The 18,724-nt window shown below is 40.4% G+C and overlaps 1 protein-coding gene across 3 annotated transcripts in view; it reads left to right on the top strand.

The window, feature by feature from the left end:
- The window catches only part of LOC127836331 (E3 ubiquitin-protein ligase TRIP12-like), a 66,385-nt gene that overhangs the window by 24,342 nt on the left and 23,319 nt on the right, over positions 1-18,724 (top strand). For 2 of the 3 annotated variants that reach the window (XM_052362911.1, XM_052362912.1), the window contains exons 17-31: positions 593-720; positions 1,640-1,746; positions 2,240-2,358; positions 3,939-4,254; positions 4,576-4,837; positions 5,071-5,112; positions 5,910-5,985; positions 6,655-6,764; positions 7,862-8,047; positions 8,347-8,550; positions 9,492-9,623; positions 11,119-11,178; positions 12,368-12,570; positions 12,767-12,882; positions 15,730-15,881. In XM_052362911.1, coding sequence (XP_052218871.1) covers positions 593-720; positions 1,640-1,746; positions 2,240-2,358; positions 3,939-4,254; positions 4,576-4,837; positions 5,071-5,112; positions 5,910-5,985; positions 6,655-6,764; positions 7,862-8,047; positions 8,347-8,550; positions 9,492-9,623; positions 11,119-11,178; positions 12,368-12,570; positions 12,767-12,882; positions 15,730-15,881 — 2,213 coding nt within the window. The remainder of the gene's footprint in view (positions 1-592; positions 721-1,639; positions 1,747-2,239; positions 2,359-3,938; positions 4,255-4,575; positions 4,838-5,070; positions 5,113-5,909; positions 5,986-6,654; positions 6,765-7,861; positions 8,048-8,346; positions 8,551-9,491; positions 9,624-11,118; positions 11,179-12,367; positions 12,571-12,766; positions 12,883-15,729; positions 15,882-18,724) is intronic. The other variant, XM_052362913.1, reaches the window with a different exon arrangement.

Genomic DNA, 18,724 nt, shown 5'->3' with positions numbered 1-18,724 from the left:
ACATATATGGTTTATTTTTGACCGGAGGGGACATATGGTTTGCCCTCTGTCTGTCAGTCAGTCTGTCACACTTTTCTGGATCCTGCGATAACTTTAAAAGTTCTTCATATGTTTTCATGACACTTGAAACATGGACAGATGGCAATATGGACATAATGCATGTCATTTCATTTTATTCCCACGTAAAGAATTCTGGTTGCTATGGCAACAAATATAAAACATTTTTTATAAAAAATCTGAAAATGGTGGAGTTTCACTTATATTGCTTGGCAATAGTCTTGTTTTATTTCATTACTTTGAATGAAATTACCCAGGACAGCTCTTGTCTCCATAAACTTTGATGAATGCGTTTAAGCTAAGGAAAGATGTAGAACCACAAAAATATTAGATGCTGCTAATAAGGGAGAGAAGGAATTCTTGATTTTTTTACATACATGCCAACATAACCCAGTTACAAAAATATTGATTTTAGAAATATTTTATAGTGGGGAGAAAACAGGAGTAAGGTTCAACACCATGGTAATTTGGTCCCAGATCTTTTCCTGTTAAGGAAATTCAACAAATATCTCTATTTTATCTTGCGCTCTTGCAGGCTCTGGTTCGGAGACTGACCTAGAACGCTGTGATTCGCGCGCTGAAGTCCTGCGTGAGGACGCGGACCTCGCCTCTGCCTTCATCAAGACGCTCTTCGCCGTACTCTATGAGGTCTACAGCTCATCTGTGAGTAGTCATGTGTGGAAAACGTTTTGTTGCCGCTGGGTACTGGGTATGGTGTATGCCTAGCGACCAGTAGGTTAGGGTTCGATCTCCACAGTGGGAGCGGTCTTGAGATCTCCCCCTAAGACACCAAGTACGGTTGCTACCCAGGAACGCTTCAATAAGCATTCGGTTTTTGATGCAATTGACCTTAAATAAATAGGTTTTAGCTAATGATACTAAATGGTATTTTTGAGTAGTGGTCAGCTTTGGTTGAATCCCATCACGTCTAAGTGTAAAAAATAATGGCTTTGTGGTGGAAACTAAACTGTATTTTTACTTTTTTGAAAATGGCAAGAACATGCAGTGTTATTAGGTAATTTTGTTTTATTTTCATGACATTGCTTGATGATTTTTCTACTCTTCAAAGAAGGGGGAATATAGATAGTCACACTGTCAATATGTGCGAGTTTCCTGATGTGTGTCCAAAAATTGCTGTCTCATTCATAACTTTGCCATGTATTGGTAGATTTTATAATAAATTTGAACAAATGTAAACCATGCTAAGACTGCATGTTTTGTGTAACACTGTCTCCCTACTTAAAGTTCAAGAGGGGGCCTCTTTGTCATTGACACATGTTATGTTTGTGTTTGTTAAGTCATTTTCTTTTGTTCAGTTTCTCAGCAAATGACAGAAAAACACTTTAAGATGAAGGAATAAATGCAATTCTAGAAATATATCAAGTACAGATTAATTGATTTGCCCCACATGATTACATGAACCAATCACCAGTTCTCATGGTTTAGGCTTTCCAAGCCATGCTGAATACACATATCTCTATTCCATACTAACTATCTATTCTCTTTACCACTTGATGGTAAGGAGTTTCTTTGCCGAGTTTTCACAGAACGAGGCTCAGTTGTTTCTGTTTGACTTTTGTAGGCTGGACCGACAGTTCGACACAAGTGTTTACAGACGCTTCTGAGGATGATTTTCTTCAGCAACAATGATCTCTTGAAAGATGTACTCAAATCGCAACCTGTCTCTAGGTATTAATGCCATACCATGCTTTCAAATTAACCTTTCTGCTTTTGTGCATTTTTTGTTAAAAAAGGAAGTTTCCTATTGAAAATCGAGTTTAGGAGTAAAGTGTCGACCCTGGTTAGCCTGTGTGGATTGCACTGGCTAATCTGGGACGACACTTGACACACATGCATTAAGTCCTGTTTTCCTTGAGCAAGGCTCAAAGGTTCTACTTTACCCTTGGAACCACTTCTTTAATTCTAAATGATGAATATTTGAAAATATCAAAACATATTATATTTGTTAATAGTTTACTGTCCTCTAGGATATAGTATGTTTCAAAAAGAAAAGAAGAGTTAACATCCATTTTAGTCCACACATTTTCTCATGTGTTATTCTAGCCAGTAAAATTGTGGGTGAAACATTTTAGTGAAACACATACATTTTCATGTAATTAACTTGCTGTTAAATTGAACAGTGAGTTTTTCTCGCTCATAAATGGTCAACTTTCTGTTGCAGTCACATAGCAGCCATGATGGCCTCGGTGGATTTGAAAGTGGTGGTGGGGGGCATACAGATGGCGGAAGTGCTTATGCAGAAGTTGCCAGATATTTTCAATGTCTACTTCCGAAGAGAAGGTAATAGCCTGCGAAAAACAGGGCTTAATGCATGTGTGATAACTGTCATCACAGATTAGCCTGTGCAGTCTGCATTGGCTAATCAGAGACGACACTTTACACCTTAACTTGATTATTGCTAAGAAAAATGCTTTGTTGTATGTATGGAGTTCCAGTTACTTTTTCCTTCTTACAAAAATCTAGTTAATTTTTTTTACATTTAAGGTAAATGGCTGATCTGATATGTCTCGACTCGGGGAAATCCTTGTTAAAATTGTGCAATCTAAATATTAATTATGCCCCCCTTCGAAGAAGAGGGGTATATTGTTTTGCTGGATGTCGGTAGACCAGTTCGTTTCTGATCAATAACTCGTCAAAATATTGACAGATTGGCTTGATACTTCACATATGCATTGGCCTTATACAGTATATGACCCCTATTGAAATTGGGGTCACTTGGTAAAATGTCAAGGTCACTGTCACAATAAGTGTGAAAATCGTTTCCAATCAATAACTCATCAACCAATTGACCGATTGGCTTGATACTTCGCATGTACATTGGCCTTGGACAGTAGATGACCTCTATTGAAATTGGGGTCACTAGGTCAAAGGTCACTGTCACAATAAGTGTGAAAATCATTTCCGATCAATAAATCATCAGTGAATTGACCGATTGGTTTGATACTTTCTATTTGCATTTAACTTTGACAGTAGATGACCCCTATCGTAATTGGGGTCATTAGGTCAAAAGTCACGGTCATTGTCACAATAAGTTTGAAAATCGTTTCTGATCAATAACTTGTCAACGAATCATCCGATTGACTTCCCACGTTTATTGGCCTTGGACAGTAGATGACCATTTTTGAAATTGGGGTCACAAGGTCAAGGTCACTGTCACAATAAGTGCGAACATTGTTTTCAATCAATAACTCGTCAACAAATTGACTGATTGGATTGATACTTCACATGTGCATTGGCCTTGGACAGTAGATGACCCCTATTGAAATTGGGGTCACTAATTCAAAGCCCTGTTTGGGGGGCATATGTCTCTGATTGTGGAACTATTGTTCTTTTAATTAGTTAAAGATTTAAAATGTATAAAATGCTGCTGTTGTTTCATAGTGTTAAATGAACAAATCTGCAAATATTCTTTTAATGTTGTCTAAGTATTACCTATGTATGAATATATTTTGAATGTTTTCTCTATATTTATGTATGAATACCCTTCTATTATTGTCTCTTAATTAGCCTCATTCTGGAGAAAATGGGACTACTGCATGTGCGTAAATGGTCATCCCAGAATATCTTGTGCAGTCTGCACAGGCTTATCAGGGACGACACTTTCTGCTTTTAGCGATTTTTTTTGTTTGAATCAGCTCTAGTCTAAAGGAATATTCAGTTTTGCCGCAAAGTGTAGTCCCTGCAGACTGCACAGGCTAATCTGGGACGACTCCGTACACACATGCATTAAGCCTCAGTTTTCCCAGAGCGAAATATATCTGTTAAGAATGTTGTCTTTTTATCTAGGTATGAATATTCTTCAAATGTAGTCCCGATACCCTGTCTCAGTAACCTTCTAATGCTGCCCCCATGTCCTGCAGGTGTAATGCATCAAATGAAGCACCTGACACAGATAGACCCTACGGCAGTGACCCCAGTCAAGTCCCCTCAGCCAAGCCCTGTCAGCCCTTCGCTGTTTGGCGGGGCCACCCTGGTAGCCATAGGAACCGGCTCTGCTCACGCAGGGTCCCTGCTGAGCGTGACCTCAAGCGAGACCAGCTGCAGTGCTGGTTCTGGTGAGGTTGGAGGTCAGGACACGGACTCGAGTCACAGCGTCAGTGTAACTGACGGCAGCGCGTCTAACGTGTCTGGGAACTTGAACCATGCTGATGAGAAGGACCATGGCCTGGCACAAATGTGAGTATGCCTTGGTATTTTTATGTTCCCCACCACTATAGTGGGGGACATATTGTTTTTGCCCTGTCAGTTGGTTGGTTGGTTGGTTTGTGTGTTTGTTTGCTCCAACTTTAACATTGGCCATAACTTTTGCTATATTGAAGATAGCAACTTCATATTTGGCATGCATGTGTATCTCATAGAGCTGCACATTTTGAGTGGTGAAAAGTCAAGGTCAAAGTCAAAGGTCAAATATATATGTCAAAATCGCTCATTTAATGTTCACTTTTGCAATATTGAAGATAGCAACTTGATATTTGACATGCATTTATACCCATTCAGGAGACTGAGTGATGTTCTGAAGCGTAAAAAGCCACCCAAGCGTCCAGTGAGGAAGGGCAACAAGAAGGAGGACAGTCCCGAGCTCAGTCTCAAGTCCTCCAGCAGTCGAGCCCGCAGTAGACTCAACCCCAAGGAGAAGTCTAGCAGCGGGTCGTCATCCAAGATGTCCTTCTTGCCGAGTCTAAACCCTCGCACCTGGGGAAAACTGGGCGGGTCCGCGTCAGCATCGTCTTCGTCTACTGATAGGCCGCTGTTGTCAAAGGTTGGTATTGTGTTGGCTAAACCCTTCGCGCTCAAATACATATTTTTACGCATTTCTAGTCCCTTAGAAAAAAAAATTTCAATTCATCAATTGAACTTAATTCCTGTAAGAAAATTAATCAATTCATCAATAAAATAATGTTGCCTTGATGCCATCAATATTAAGTAATTACAAGCAATGCAGTGAAAGAGCATAGTACACCGATCTTGACAGTTCCTATACTTCACTTTCAGAGACCCAGCACTGACTCTGCCCTGGATTCACACTCGAGATCTGTAAGCCAATGGCTTGAAATGCAGACTAAAACACTAACATTTGAGCTGGGTCATGCGAAAATGCTTTATGCCATATATGGTCAGCGTAGTCATAGACCGGCCTTGGCAATTGCGCAGTTTTGTCAGGAGCTATGCAGTCTGCTATAAATGAACAAATTAATTAAGGTTTGTGTTCTCATAAGCAGACAAGGTAGCTCCTGACCACACTGCCTGGATGTGCAGGCTGGGTTGGAACTACTCTGGCCACTTATGACTTAAGGCCTATTTTCGCATGATATGGCTCATTCATTCAATTCTAAGCATGATCTTATTGACACCCTCGCAACCTTTTATCTGGCTCATGGCTTAGCTCTTTTGAACTCTTGCGTTGAATTTAACTTTCACTGGTCATGTGCTTTTATCTGATAACTTCTTCGTGTTTGTCTTAAGATTGCTGTTGATGGTTTGGATTTATTTGATGGTTTATTTGAAATACTTTAGTTAATTAATGATTGTGTTTGGTTTCGTTTGAAGTTTTTCTCATTTGAGCCTGGCTCTGAGAAAATGTGGTTAAATGCATGTGCGTAAAGTGTCGTCCCAGATTAGCCTGTGCAGTTCACACTTTATTGTATTTTTGTTTAAAGGAAGTCTCTTCTTAGCAAAAATCCAGTAGGTGAAAAGTGTCCTCCCTGATTAGCCAGAGCAGACTGAACAGGCTTATCTTGAAGGACAATTTATGCACATGCATTTAACCCCGTTGTATCCCAGAGAGGCGCCAATGAATGCTATTTGTTTAGAAGTGTACTTTGTTTTTCCAGTACCCTGGTGTCAAGCAGTTACCTCCCCCCATATCCAATAACAAGGACAAAATCAAGGCTTGGATCAAAGAACAAGGTATGGGAAAATGCTTGCAGTATAAAATAATGGGTGGTGAACATAAATGTAGCGTGATCATTTACCTATCAAGTATTGAAAGTTTAATTAAGATAAAAGTGATATTAAGGTTATATAAATGTCTGTCATTGTATGTCAGGGCCAAAAATGCACGATGTTATCTGTCTGGTTGTCTCGACTGACAGTACAAACTTGTTCAACAAAGTAATCTTATATCGATTACAGTACATCTATACAACTTGCATGCATTGTTCCTGATGTGAAATTGTGCAGCTTTTATTACCCTATGGTAGAAATAGGTAAAGTAATGCCCTTTACTCAAATTTGAATGTCTATATTTCTGAATTTCAATAATTAAAACTTGCTTTATATTAATGTGACATTTTGCATTTAGTGATGTGTTGAGTATTCATCCCCACTTTGACAAGCTGTAATTGTTTTAGTTAGTCTAAATGTATTTATATTTGAGCTTGATTCTATGGAAAGCCAAAGGCTTTTTGAAATGCTCTCAAATCAGCTTTCTGGGAAGAACCAGTACTTGGTGCTTTTAATGAGGACTGAAGATCGCTCCCACAGTGCTAAGTGTACACCATATTTGTTTTGCCATGGCGACCTTGTTTTAGGTAAGTGCTGCATATTAATGTTCATTATTTTGTGTGTTTACTGCAGCTGTGCGGTTCCTGGAGCAGTATTTCTCTGAGGAGACCCAGTCTGGCAGCCACCCCGCCCTGTCCACACTGAACAAGCTATGCACTGCCACGGAGAATCTCAGTCTGCAGGTATACATACATATATATATACATGAGAAAAATGAATATGAGCCTTGATCTGGTCAAAGGGGGTTTAATACATGTGTGTAAAGTGTTGTCCCAGATTAGCCTGTGCAGTCCACACAGGCTTATACGGGAAGACACTTTCCACCTGAAGTTGATTTTTCGCTAAGAAGATACTTTTCCTTCAAACAAATACCGTAAAAGCGGAAAGCGTCGTCCCAGATTAGCCTTTGTTTACTGCACAGGCTTCTCTGGAACAACACTTTACGCCAAAACCACTCACTTGAATTACAAGACATTTGGTAGTTGTTGTTGTTTTTTATTTAATTTGTCAAATACATAAAACATTGGCCTGGATTTCATTCTCAGATTTAATTTAATTTTATTTTTATTTTCTGCGTTTTAATTCTTTATTTTCCTATGGTGATGCACTAATATTTGGCAATAAGGGCTGTGTCCTGATAGAAGAATGTAAGTTAAAAGTTTAGAAATTTCAGGAAGAAGCTAAATAAAGGATCTGCATAAAAACATAAATAATCAGAAATAAGAATATAGTACCTTTTAATAGTATTTATTCAGTAAGTGGTAATGAAAAATGGGGTTTTGCTCTAATTTGAATGAGGTACAAAACCATATATATCGGAAATCCATAGGGTTATGAATTGATTTTGGAAATCAAGATAAGTGAACTCATATCTTTTGTCAATATTTAAATATTCATGTAACAAAGCAGCACAACTATAAAAAAAGTTGTTTGTACCTAGGGATTGTTTTAGTTCTGAATAAGGTCCTTAAGAACATGTATATTCTAAACAGCTACTTTTAATCCTTTGCCCCTCAGAAGCAAAGTGAAAATGACTACATGTAACCAGGATGAAACCAGAACGGCCTGTTTGTAACTGACTGTCTGTTCTGGTTTTATGCTGTTTGCTGCCCGTCAGTACCTTAGGGTTGGAAATAAATCCTTTGAATGTCAAATCTAGTGAGAATGGTCTGCAATTCAGTTTGATTGTTATAGCGACTTCAAACGCTTCAAAATGTGTATCTGAGCGGGAAAAAACTAAATTACCCAAACCTGCATGCCCGATTTTTTACTTTCACAGGAGGACTGTGGTCTGGAGCCACTGAAAGAAATCTCGTTAATCATGATGGACAGTGATGTGTCGCCATTCGAGGTAATCCACAGCGGGCTGGTGAACAAGTTCCTGCAGTATCTCACCACCATGGAGGGGGCCGTCCCACGAGATGTCAGAATACGACGCTTCTTGCACGTCTTCCTCAACTGTCCGGTTAGTTTCTGTTCTCACTATGGTTTATTGTAGTTTGAGTTTCCTTCTGGTCCATAGATTTTGGTGGAAGTTACAGGCCTTGAACTTAAGAATTTTCTCTAGAATAGCAGTTTTCCATACTTTTTTTTCTGAACACGCTATAAACCCACGCATATACATTTGCATTTTACTAAGTTTAATTCTGTTTTTTATACCACACTTGAAAATATATTTTGGATGATTATTCATGAATTAGAACTACAAATAGATATGACACTTAAACCAACACGTGTTCTGTATGTCTCCATTCCCTCATGCAGTCCCCGGACATCATGTACATGAAGGACATCAAGATGCCGGACGGGCCGGACACATGCAGCATGCTGCCTCTCGTACAGAAGCTCATGGCCTGCATGCACCAGCTGGAGCAGTTCCAGGTCAAAGTTCACGACCTTCCCGGGGGGTCAGGGTCAACCGGCAGGGGGTCGAACGCCCTCAAGTTCTTCAACACTCATCAGCTGAAGGTTTGAAGTCTTGTTATATGTGTAGTAATTGGTTTATTTTGCTAGAAAAAATATTTTGTAACAAATACAAATCATTAAAATTATCATGATAAATATGTTGGTATTACAATGAAAGATTTCATCTTTATCATAAATTGTACTTTTGTGAGTTAAATAAGAATTTGTTTAATCTGCAAACCAATAATTACTTGTTACAAATTGAAAAAATATTAGAACTCATCAGAATTGTTGTTACCTGCTTAAATATTTTATGTATACAAATATTAAGTCATGACACCTACACATAAAACAATAAGAGGATGAATGAAGTTCATAATTTCAAGACATTTTCTCCTATTTACTATTAAAATGTACTTTGAAAATGTTTTATAAAAAATGTCATATGAAGACTCTTTGCTGTGATAAAACCTTTTTCAATCAATTTCATACATAATTGCTGCCTATTGTTCGACTCCCATCAATTGATATTACAGAAGAGAGGCTAAGCATAAGCCTAAAGCTTTTTTGTCAATTCTGTCAAAGTGTAGTTTGCAGTCTTAATATTAAGCATATTTTGTCAAAAGTAGTGTATGTTTTTTGTCCCCTACCGGTGAAACCGGAGGGGACTTATGGTTTGTGCTCCGTCTGTCAGTCTGTCTGTCTGTCCGTCACACTTTTCTGCATCCTGCAATAACTTTTAAAGTTCTTAATATTTTTTCATGAAACTTGAAACATGGATAGATGGCAATATGGAGATTATGCACGTCAATTCATTTTGTTCCTACGTCAAAAATTCTGGTTGCTATAGCAACAAATATAAAAATAAAAAAAATACTGACAATGGTGGAGTTTCACCAGTAGGGGACCATATTGCTTGGCAATCTCTTGTTATTTATTGCTTACATGTGTTTAGAAATAACTAAATCAGTATTGTCTAAACCAATAGTCCTTGTTGATTTCAGTGTCTACTGCAGAAGCACCCGTCATGTACGACCCTTAAACAGTGGAAGGGTGGTCCAGTGAAGATTGACCCCCTGGCGCTGGTACAGGCCATAGAGCGCTACCTCATCATGAGAGGGTATGGCAGACTCAAGGTAGGTGTATGTTTGAGCCTAGTCCTGGGAAAACTGGGCTGAACGAATGTGCGTAAAGTGTTGTCCTTGATAAGCCTGTTCAGAATGCACAGGCTTATCTGGGATGACACTTGACGCACAAGTTCAATTTTTCCAGGCATTTTGTTAAATGGTCTGCAAATGTTCATGATCAGAAGTAAAAAATCAAAATGGAATTAAAGTGTTTAAAAGGTTCTACAAAAGGGGATCTGTCATTTGTAAAGAATAAAAGAAAAAATACAAACAAAAACCAACAAACAAAACCAAAATATATTTTTTTATACGCCCGTATAAATACGGGACGTATTATGTGAAACCCCTTGGCGGCGGGCGGGCGGGCGGGCGGCGGGCGGCGGGCGGAAGGCATCACTTTGTCCGGACTCTAATTCAAATTGTATTCATCCGATCTTCACCAAACTTGGTCAGCAGTTGCATCTAGTTGATATCTAGGCCAAGTTCGAATATGGGTCATGCCGGGTCAAAAACTAGGTCATAGGGTCAATAAGTGCATTTTCAAAGGGGCCACTTTGTCCGGACTCTATTTCAAATTGTATTCATCCGATCTTCACCAAACTTGGTCAGCAGTTGCATCTAGTTGATATATAGGCCAAGTTCGAATATGGATCATGCCGGGTCAAAAACTAGGTCATAGGGTCAATTAGTGCATTTTCAACGGCGCCACTTTGTCCGGACTCTAATTCAAATTGTATTCATCCGATCTTCACCAAACTTGGTCAGAAGTTGTATCTAGACAATATCTAGGTCAAGTTCGAATATGGGTCATGCTGGGTCAAAAACTAGGTCACAGGGTCACTTAGTGCATTTCAAGCATTTAGCATGGTGTCCACTCTCTAATTGAAGTAGTTTTCATCCAATCTTCACCAAACTTGGTCAGAAGTTGTATCTAGACAGTATTTAGGTCAAGTTGGAATATGGGTCATTCCAGGTCAAAAACTAGGTCACAGGGTCACTTAAACCATTTCAAGCATTTAGCAAGTGCTCTCTAATTGAAGTAGTTTTCATCCGATCTTCACCAACTTTGGTCAGAAGTTGTGTCTAGACAATATCTACATGTAGGTCAAGTTCAAATATGGGTCTTGCCAGGTTAAAAACTAGGTCACGAGGTCCCGTAGTGCATTTCAAGCATTTAGCATGGTGTCTGCTCTCTAATTGAAGTAGTTTTCATCAGATCTTCACCAACTTTGGTCAGAAGTTGTGTCTAGATGATATGTAGGTCAAGTTCAAATATGGGTCATGGTAAAGTTATCAAGTTGTCCAAAGTCTTAAAACGGGCGTATCTTGTGACAGTTTGGCACTCTTGTTGATAAATTATTTATTACAACTTTCTAGTGCATTGAAGTTGAAAGATGCAAATACTTTCCTTAAAATAATGAATACAATTTTGATTTAGGCTCAATATAGTGTTTTTTCTTTGGAAAATGTGAGTTCATTGCTATATGTGTATAAAAAATTGCAGGAGACAGATGATGATGGGAGTGATGATGACAATTCGGATGAGGAAGTGGACGACACAATGGTAATGTTAAGTCTTAAAGCATTTCATACATCTTGTAATTGTCAAAACAACAATTCATTTGCACAAAAGAAAGTTCAGTTTGCTTTTCTACATAATTTTTTTTATGTACTTCAGTTCTGTCTTGCTATGTGACACTCTTTTTCTGATGTTGAAATTATTCCAGGTTTTTTAGCTCGGCGTTTTCTGAGAAAACCCGAGGTATTGTCATAGCCAGCTCGTCGTGTCGTCCCACGTCTGCGTCGTGCTAAAACCTTAACATTGGCTCTAAATTCAAAGTGCTTCCACCTACAACTTTGAAACTTCATATGTAGATGCATTTTGATGAGTTCTACATGCCACACCCATTTTGGGGTCACTAGGTCAAAGGCCAAGGTCACTGTTACCTCTAAAAAAATTAAAAAAAGTCTTACAATCTTTTATTTATTCAAAACTGCACACGTAGCTGAGCGTGGCACCCGTTATGTGGTACTCTTGTTAATTACTTCAGTCAATTGTCCACAAATTTTGGTCCTGCTTGTGAAGTTATTTGATTGATGAACTTAAAATGGTAAGATTGCTCATTCCATTTCCAGCTTGAGGCCTTACTTTTGTGGGCATAGGTCATGAAATCATTTCTTCGACCATTCTCTCCCTACCCCTGATTCAGGAAGAACAGTTGACAGTTAATGGCCTTAAATAATGTAAATTGAAGCTCATGGTTCAGGTGCTATATACGCAAAATACGCTTATTTGTAAGAAACACTAATCTAGTATTCTCTATATAAGCCTTGTTTTGGGCTTAATGCATGTGTGTTAAGTGTCACCAAGATAAGCCTGTGCAGTCTTCACAGGCTAATCAGGAACAGCACTTTTTGCTTTTATGGTCTTTTTCATTTAAAGGAAGTCTCTTCTACACGAAAATCTAGTTAAGACACAAAGTATTGTCCCAGATGTGCGGACTGCAAAGGATAATCTGGGACAACACTTTACGCACATATGCATAAGGCCCAATTTTCCCAGATCCCAGCCCATATGTTCCAATCCACCATGCAGGCAGCTGTTTTCATCAATCAGGGCCAATCCAGTTAACATTCAACTAATAGCAGTGAATAGGCTTCTAGGCATGTAAAGTACAAGTTTACATGACACCCAGAGTTTCCTTCTATAATGTAATTTAGCTGTAGGATAAATTGTTCTATCGCTTATGCAGGCTGCAGTGTTCATCAGCCAGGGCCAGGCCCGACACAGGCTGGAGTTCCTTATCGGGGACCACGTGCTGCCCTACAACATGACGGTGTACCAGGCCATACGTCAGTACAGCAACTGCACAGACCGCGAGGGCGAAGAGACAGACACAGACTCTGAGAACCCTGTCGGGCACGCCAGTGTCTGGGTGCAGACACACACCATATGGTAGGGAAGAATTTTGTGTTTGCCAGTGTGTCTCTCCTAAAGGAATGATAAATGGTATCACATTTGATGTAAAAACTACGTGATCAGACGATTTATGTCCCAGCAATCAGGGGGCTAATTTAAAAGTTAGATGAAGATATCATCATGTTATCAATATCAGACTTCAAACTGATCTTTAACTGAAACTTGTTTTCAGGTACAGACCGGCCCCTGAGAATGAGGACCCTGCACACGCCAGCCCAAAGAAGACCAAGTCTGAGGTGAAGGCTGCCAAGTCAAGTAGTAAGAAGAAGTCTGAAGATCTCTGGACCGGTAATTCAAATTGCAGTCTGTGTTTTATCAACCCTTTTCCACTCAGACTCAGAAGCAAAGTTAAAATGGCTACATTATACCAGCATAAACATAGAACAGCCTGCGAGTAACTCAGTCTATTCAGGTTTTATTCTGTTTGCTGCTCATAAGTGTCTTAGGTTTGGAGATGAAGCCTTTGAAACGTGAATCTTGTAAGAAAGGTCTTAAATGTATTTATACCCCCACAAACAAAGTTTAGGGGGGTATATAGGAGTGAACTTGTTGGTCGGTCTGTCTGTCGGTCCGTATTAAGTGTCCGCTCTCTAATTCAAGTAGTTTTCATCCGATCTTCACCAAACTTGGTCAGAAGTTGTATCTACATGATGTCTAGGCAAAGTTCGAACATGGGCGTTGCCAGGTCAAAAACTAGGCTAGGGGTCACTTAGTGCATTTTAAACATTCAGCATGTTGTCCACTCTCTTATTCAAGCAGTTTTCATCCGATCTTCACCAAACTTGGTCAGAAGTTGTATCTAGATGATCTTATGGCCAAGTTCGAACATGGGCCTTGCTGGATCAAAAAGTAGATCACGGGGTCACTTAGTGTGTTTTTTAACATTCAGCATGGTGTCCTCTCTCTTATTAGCTCATCTATTTTTTGAAAAAAAATTATGAGCTATTGTCATCACCTTGGCGTCGGCGTCGGCGTTGGCGTTGGCGTTGGCGTCGGCGTCCGGTTAAGTTTTGCGTTTAGGTCCACTTTTCTCAGAAAGTATCAATGCTATTGCATTCAAACTTGGTACACTTACTTACTATCATGAGGGGACTGGGCAGGCAAAGTTAGATAACTCTGGTGTGCATTTTGACAGAATTATGTGCCCTTTTTATACTTAAAAAATTGACAATTTTGGTTAAGTTTTGTGTTTAGGTCCATTTTATTCCTTAAGCATCAAAGCTATTGCTTTCATACTTGCAACACTTACTAACTATCATAAGGGGACTGTGCAGGCAAAGTAATGTAACTCTGACTGGCATTTTGACAGAATTATGTGCCCTTTTTATACTTAGAAAATTGAAAATTTGATTAAGTTTTGTGTTTAGGTCCACTTTATTCCTACAGTATCAAAGCTATTGCTTTCATACTTGCAAGATTTATGAACTATCATAAGGGGACCGTGCAGGCAAAGTTATGTAACTCTGACTGGCATTTGGACGGAATTATGGGCCCTTTATACTTAGAAAATTGAAAATTTGGTTAAGATTTATGTTTTGGTCCACTTTACCCCTAAAGTATCATAGATATTGCTTTCATACTTGGAACACTCACAAACTATCATAAGGGTACAGTAAAAGGACAAGTTGCATAACTCTGGTTGTCATTGTTACGGAATTATGGCCCTTTTTTGACTTAGTAACTTTTAATATATGGTTAAATTTTGTGTTTCGATCCACTTTACTTCTTAAGTATCAAGGCTATTGCTTTCAAACTTCAAATACTTACATGCTATCATGAGGTTACTGTACCTGGCAACTTGAATTTTACTTTGACCTTTGAATGACCTTGACTCAAGGTCAAATTATTAAATTTTGCTTAAATTGCCATAACTTCTTTATTTATGATTAGATTTGATTGATACTTTGATGAAACTACTCTTACCTGACAAACCACAATAGACTCCACCCCCGTGCCCTCCCCCCCTCCCCCCCCCTCCCCCCCTATTTTTTTATTTATTTTTATTTTTTTTTTTTTTAAGATCATCTCACAAATGACCACCACACCCTCACACTATACCCCCACCCCACCCCCCCCCCACCCCCCCCCCCAATTTTTTTTTTAAAACTGTTATGTTTGAAATACCGTCCAACCATCGCACCCAACCCCCCCCCCCCCCCCCCCCCCCCCCCCGATTTTTTTTATTTTATTTTTTTTCGCTTTTTGGAAGATAATGTAATAAATGTCCACAACCCCACACTATACACCCCTCTTCACTCCACTCCTCCCTCCTTTGTGATTGAAAATGAGAGTCCCTTCACCTTTAAAAAGAAAATAGATGAGCGGTCTGCACCCGCAAGGCGGTGCTCTTGTTCAAGTAGTTTTCATGCGATCTTCACCAAACTTGGTCAGAAGTTTTATCTAGATGATCTGAAGACCAAGTTTGAACATGGGCCATGCAAGATCAAAAACTAGGTCACAGGGTCACTTCGTACGTTTTACACATTGAGCATGTTGTCGGCTTTCTATTTAAAGTAGTTTAAATCCGATCTTCACCACACTTGGTCAGAAGTTGTAACTAGATGATGTGTAGATCAAGTTCGAACATGGGCCATGCCGGGTCAAAAACAAGGTCACGGGGTCACTTAGTGCGTTTTAAACCTCACCATGTCCGCTCTCTCATTCAAGTAGTTTTCATCCAATCTTCACCAAACTTGGTCAGAAGTTGTATCTAGCTGATCTCTAGGACAAGTTTGAACATGGGCCATTCCGGGCCTAAAACTAGGTCACGGGGTCACTTAGTGTGTTATTTAACATTCAGCATGGTGTCTGCTCTCTAATTCAAGTAGTTTACATCCGATCTTCACCAAACTTGGTCAGAAGTTTTATGGAGATGATCTTAAGGCCAAGTTAGAACATGGGCCTTTCTGGGTCAAAAACTAGGTCAAGGGGTCACTTAGTGCGTTTTAAAAATTGAGCATGGTGTCCGCTGTTTTTTTGTGAAGACGACATGCAAAATATTATGTGTCCATACGGCATGTAGGGGTATTTATCACGTCTGTGACAAAGCTCTAGTTTGATTTTGTAACAGACAACTCACGTTTTAAGGTGCACATCTGAGTGGTAAAGGATTAAAAGCCTTTTCCATATTTACAGATGGGAACTGCCCAGGTTTTGTGCCAGCCCTCAATGCCTACCTGACAGACAAGCTGCCTGCCTTTGTGACAGTACAGGACCCCTCTGTGGATGTGATAGCCCTGCTGCGTATCCTGCATGCCTTCAACAGATACTGGGCCACTGTGTATGAGGTATGTATCCTACATGCCTTCAACAGATACTGGGCCACTGTGTATGAGGTATGTATTCTGCATGCCTTCAACAGATACTGGGCCACTGTGTATGAGGTATGTATCCTGCATGCCTTCAACAGATACTGGGCCACTGTGTATGAGGTATGTATACTGCATGCCCTCAACAGATACTGGGCCACTGTGTATGAGGTATGTATTCTGCATGCCTTCAACAGATACTGGGCCACTGTGTATGAGGTATGTATCCTGCATGCCTTCAACAGATACTGGGCCACTGGGTATGAGGTATGTATACTGCATGCCTTCAACAGATACTGGGCCACTGTGAATGAGGTATGTATCTTGCATGCCTTCAACAGATACTGGGCCACTGTGTATGAGGTATGTATCCTGCATGCCTTAAACAGATACTGGGCTACTGTGTATGAGGTATGTATCCTGCATGCCTTCAACAGATACTGGGCCACTGTGTATGAGGTATGTATACTGCATGCCTTCAACAGATACTGGGCCACTGTGTATGAGGTATGTATACTGCATGCCTTCAACAGATACTGGGCCACTGTGTATGAGGTATGTATCCTGCATGCCTTCAACAGATACTGGGCCACTGTGTATGAGGTATGTATACTGCATGCCTTCAACAGATACTGGGCCACTGTGTATGAGGTATGTATACTGCATGCCTTCAACAGAAACTGGGCAACTGTGTATGAGGTATGTATCCTGCATGCCTTCAACAGATACTGGGCCACTGTGTATGAGGTATGTATACTGCATGCCTTCAACAGATACTGGGCTACTGTGTATGAGGTATGTATACTGCATGCCTTCAACAGATACTGGGCCACTGTGTATGAGGTATGTATACTGCATGCCTTCAACAGATACTGGGCCACTGTGTATGAGGTATGTATCCTGCATGCCTTCAACAGATACTGGGCCACTGTGTATGAGGTATGTATACTGCATGCCTTCAACAGATACTGGGCTACTGTGTATGAGGTATGTATACTGCATGCCTTCAACAGATACTTGGCCACTGTGTATGAGGTATGTATACCGCATGCCTTCAACAGATACTGGGCCACTGTGTATGAGGTATGTATCCTGCATGCCTTCAACAGATACTGGGCCACTGTGTATGAGGTATGTATCCTGCATGCCTTCAAAAGATACTGGGCCACTGTGTATGAGGTATGTATCCTGCATGCCTTCAACAGATACTGGGCTACTGTGTATGAGGTATGTATACTGCATGCCTTCAACAGATACTGGGCCACTGTGTATGAGGTATGTATCCTGCATGCCTTCAACAGATACTGGGCTACTGTGTATGAGGTATGTATCCTGCATGCCTTCAACAGATACTGGGCCACTGTGTATGAGGTATGTATCCTGCATGCCTTCAACAGATACTGGGCTACTGTGTATGAGGTATGAGTCCTGCATGCCTTCAACAGATACTGGGCCACTGTGTATGAGGTATGTATCCTGCATGCCTTCAACAGATACTGGGCCACTGTGTATGAGGTATGTATACTGCATGCCTTCAACAGATACTGGGCCACTGTGTATGAGGTATGTATACTGCATGCCTTCAACAGATACTGGGCTACTGTGTATGAGGTATGTATCCTGCATGTCTTCAACAGATACTGGGCCACTGTGTATGAGGTATGTATCCTGCATGCCTTCAACAGATACTGGGCCACTGTGTATGAGGTATGTATACTGCATGCCTTCAACAGATACTGGGCTACTGTGTATGAGGTATGTATACTGCATGCCTTCAACAGAAACTGGGCCACTGTGTATGAGGTATGTATACCGCATGCCTTCAACAGATACTGGGCCACTGTGTATGAGGTATGTATCCTGCATGCCTTCAACAGATACTGGGCCACTGTGTATGAGGTATGTATCCTGCATGCCTTCAACAGATACTGGGCCACTGTGTATGAGGTATGTATACTGCATGCCTTCAACAGATACTGGGCCACTGTGTATGAGGTATGTATACTGCATGCCTTCAACAGATACTGGGCCACTGTGTATGAGGTATGTATCCTGCATGCCTTCAACAGATACTGGGCCACTGTGTATGAGGTATGTATACTGCATGCCTTCAACAGATACTGGGCCACTGTGTATGAGGTATGTATCCTGCATGCCTTCAACAGATACTGGGCCACTGTGTATGAGGTATGTATACTGCATGCCTTCAACAGAAACTGGGCAACTGTGTATGAGGTATGTATCCTGCATGCCTTCAACAGATACTGGGCCACTGTGTATGAGGTATGTATACTGCATGCCTTCAACAGATACTGGGCCACTGTGTATGAGGTATGTATCCTGCATGCCTTCAACAGATACTGGGCTACTGTGTATGAGGTATGTATACTGCATGCCTTCAACAGATACTGGGCCACTGTGTATGAGGTATGTATACTGCATGCCTTCAACAGATACTGGGCTACTGTGTATGAGGTATGTATACTGCATGCCTTCAACAGATACTGGGCCACTGTGTATGAGGTATGTATCCTGCATGCCTTCAACAGATACTGGGCTACTGTGTATGAGGTATGTATACTGCATGCCTTCAACAGATACTGGGCCACTGTGTATGAGGTATGTATACTGCATGCCTTCAACAGATACTGGGCCACTGTGTATGAGGTATGTATACTGCATGCCTTCAACAGATACTGGGCTACTGTGTATGAGGTATGTATACTGCATGCCTTCAACAGATACTGGGCCACTGTGTATGAGGTATGTATCCTGCATGCCTTCAACAGATACTGGGCTACTGTGTATGAGGTATGTATACT

Source organism: Dreissena polymorpha, chromosome 6 (genome assembly GCF_020536995.1).
Source record: "Dreissena polymorpha isolate Duluth1 chromosome 6, UMN_Dpol_1.0, whole genome shotgun sequence".
Taxonomy (NCBI): domain Eukaryota; kingdom Metazoa; phylum Mollusca; class Bivalvia; order Myida; family Dreissenidae; genus Dreissena; species Dreissena polymorpha.
The sequence above is the reverse complement of the archived record's forward strand: the minus strand, read 5'-3'. Positions and strand labels throughout refer to the sequence as shown.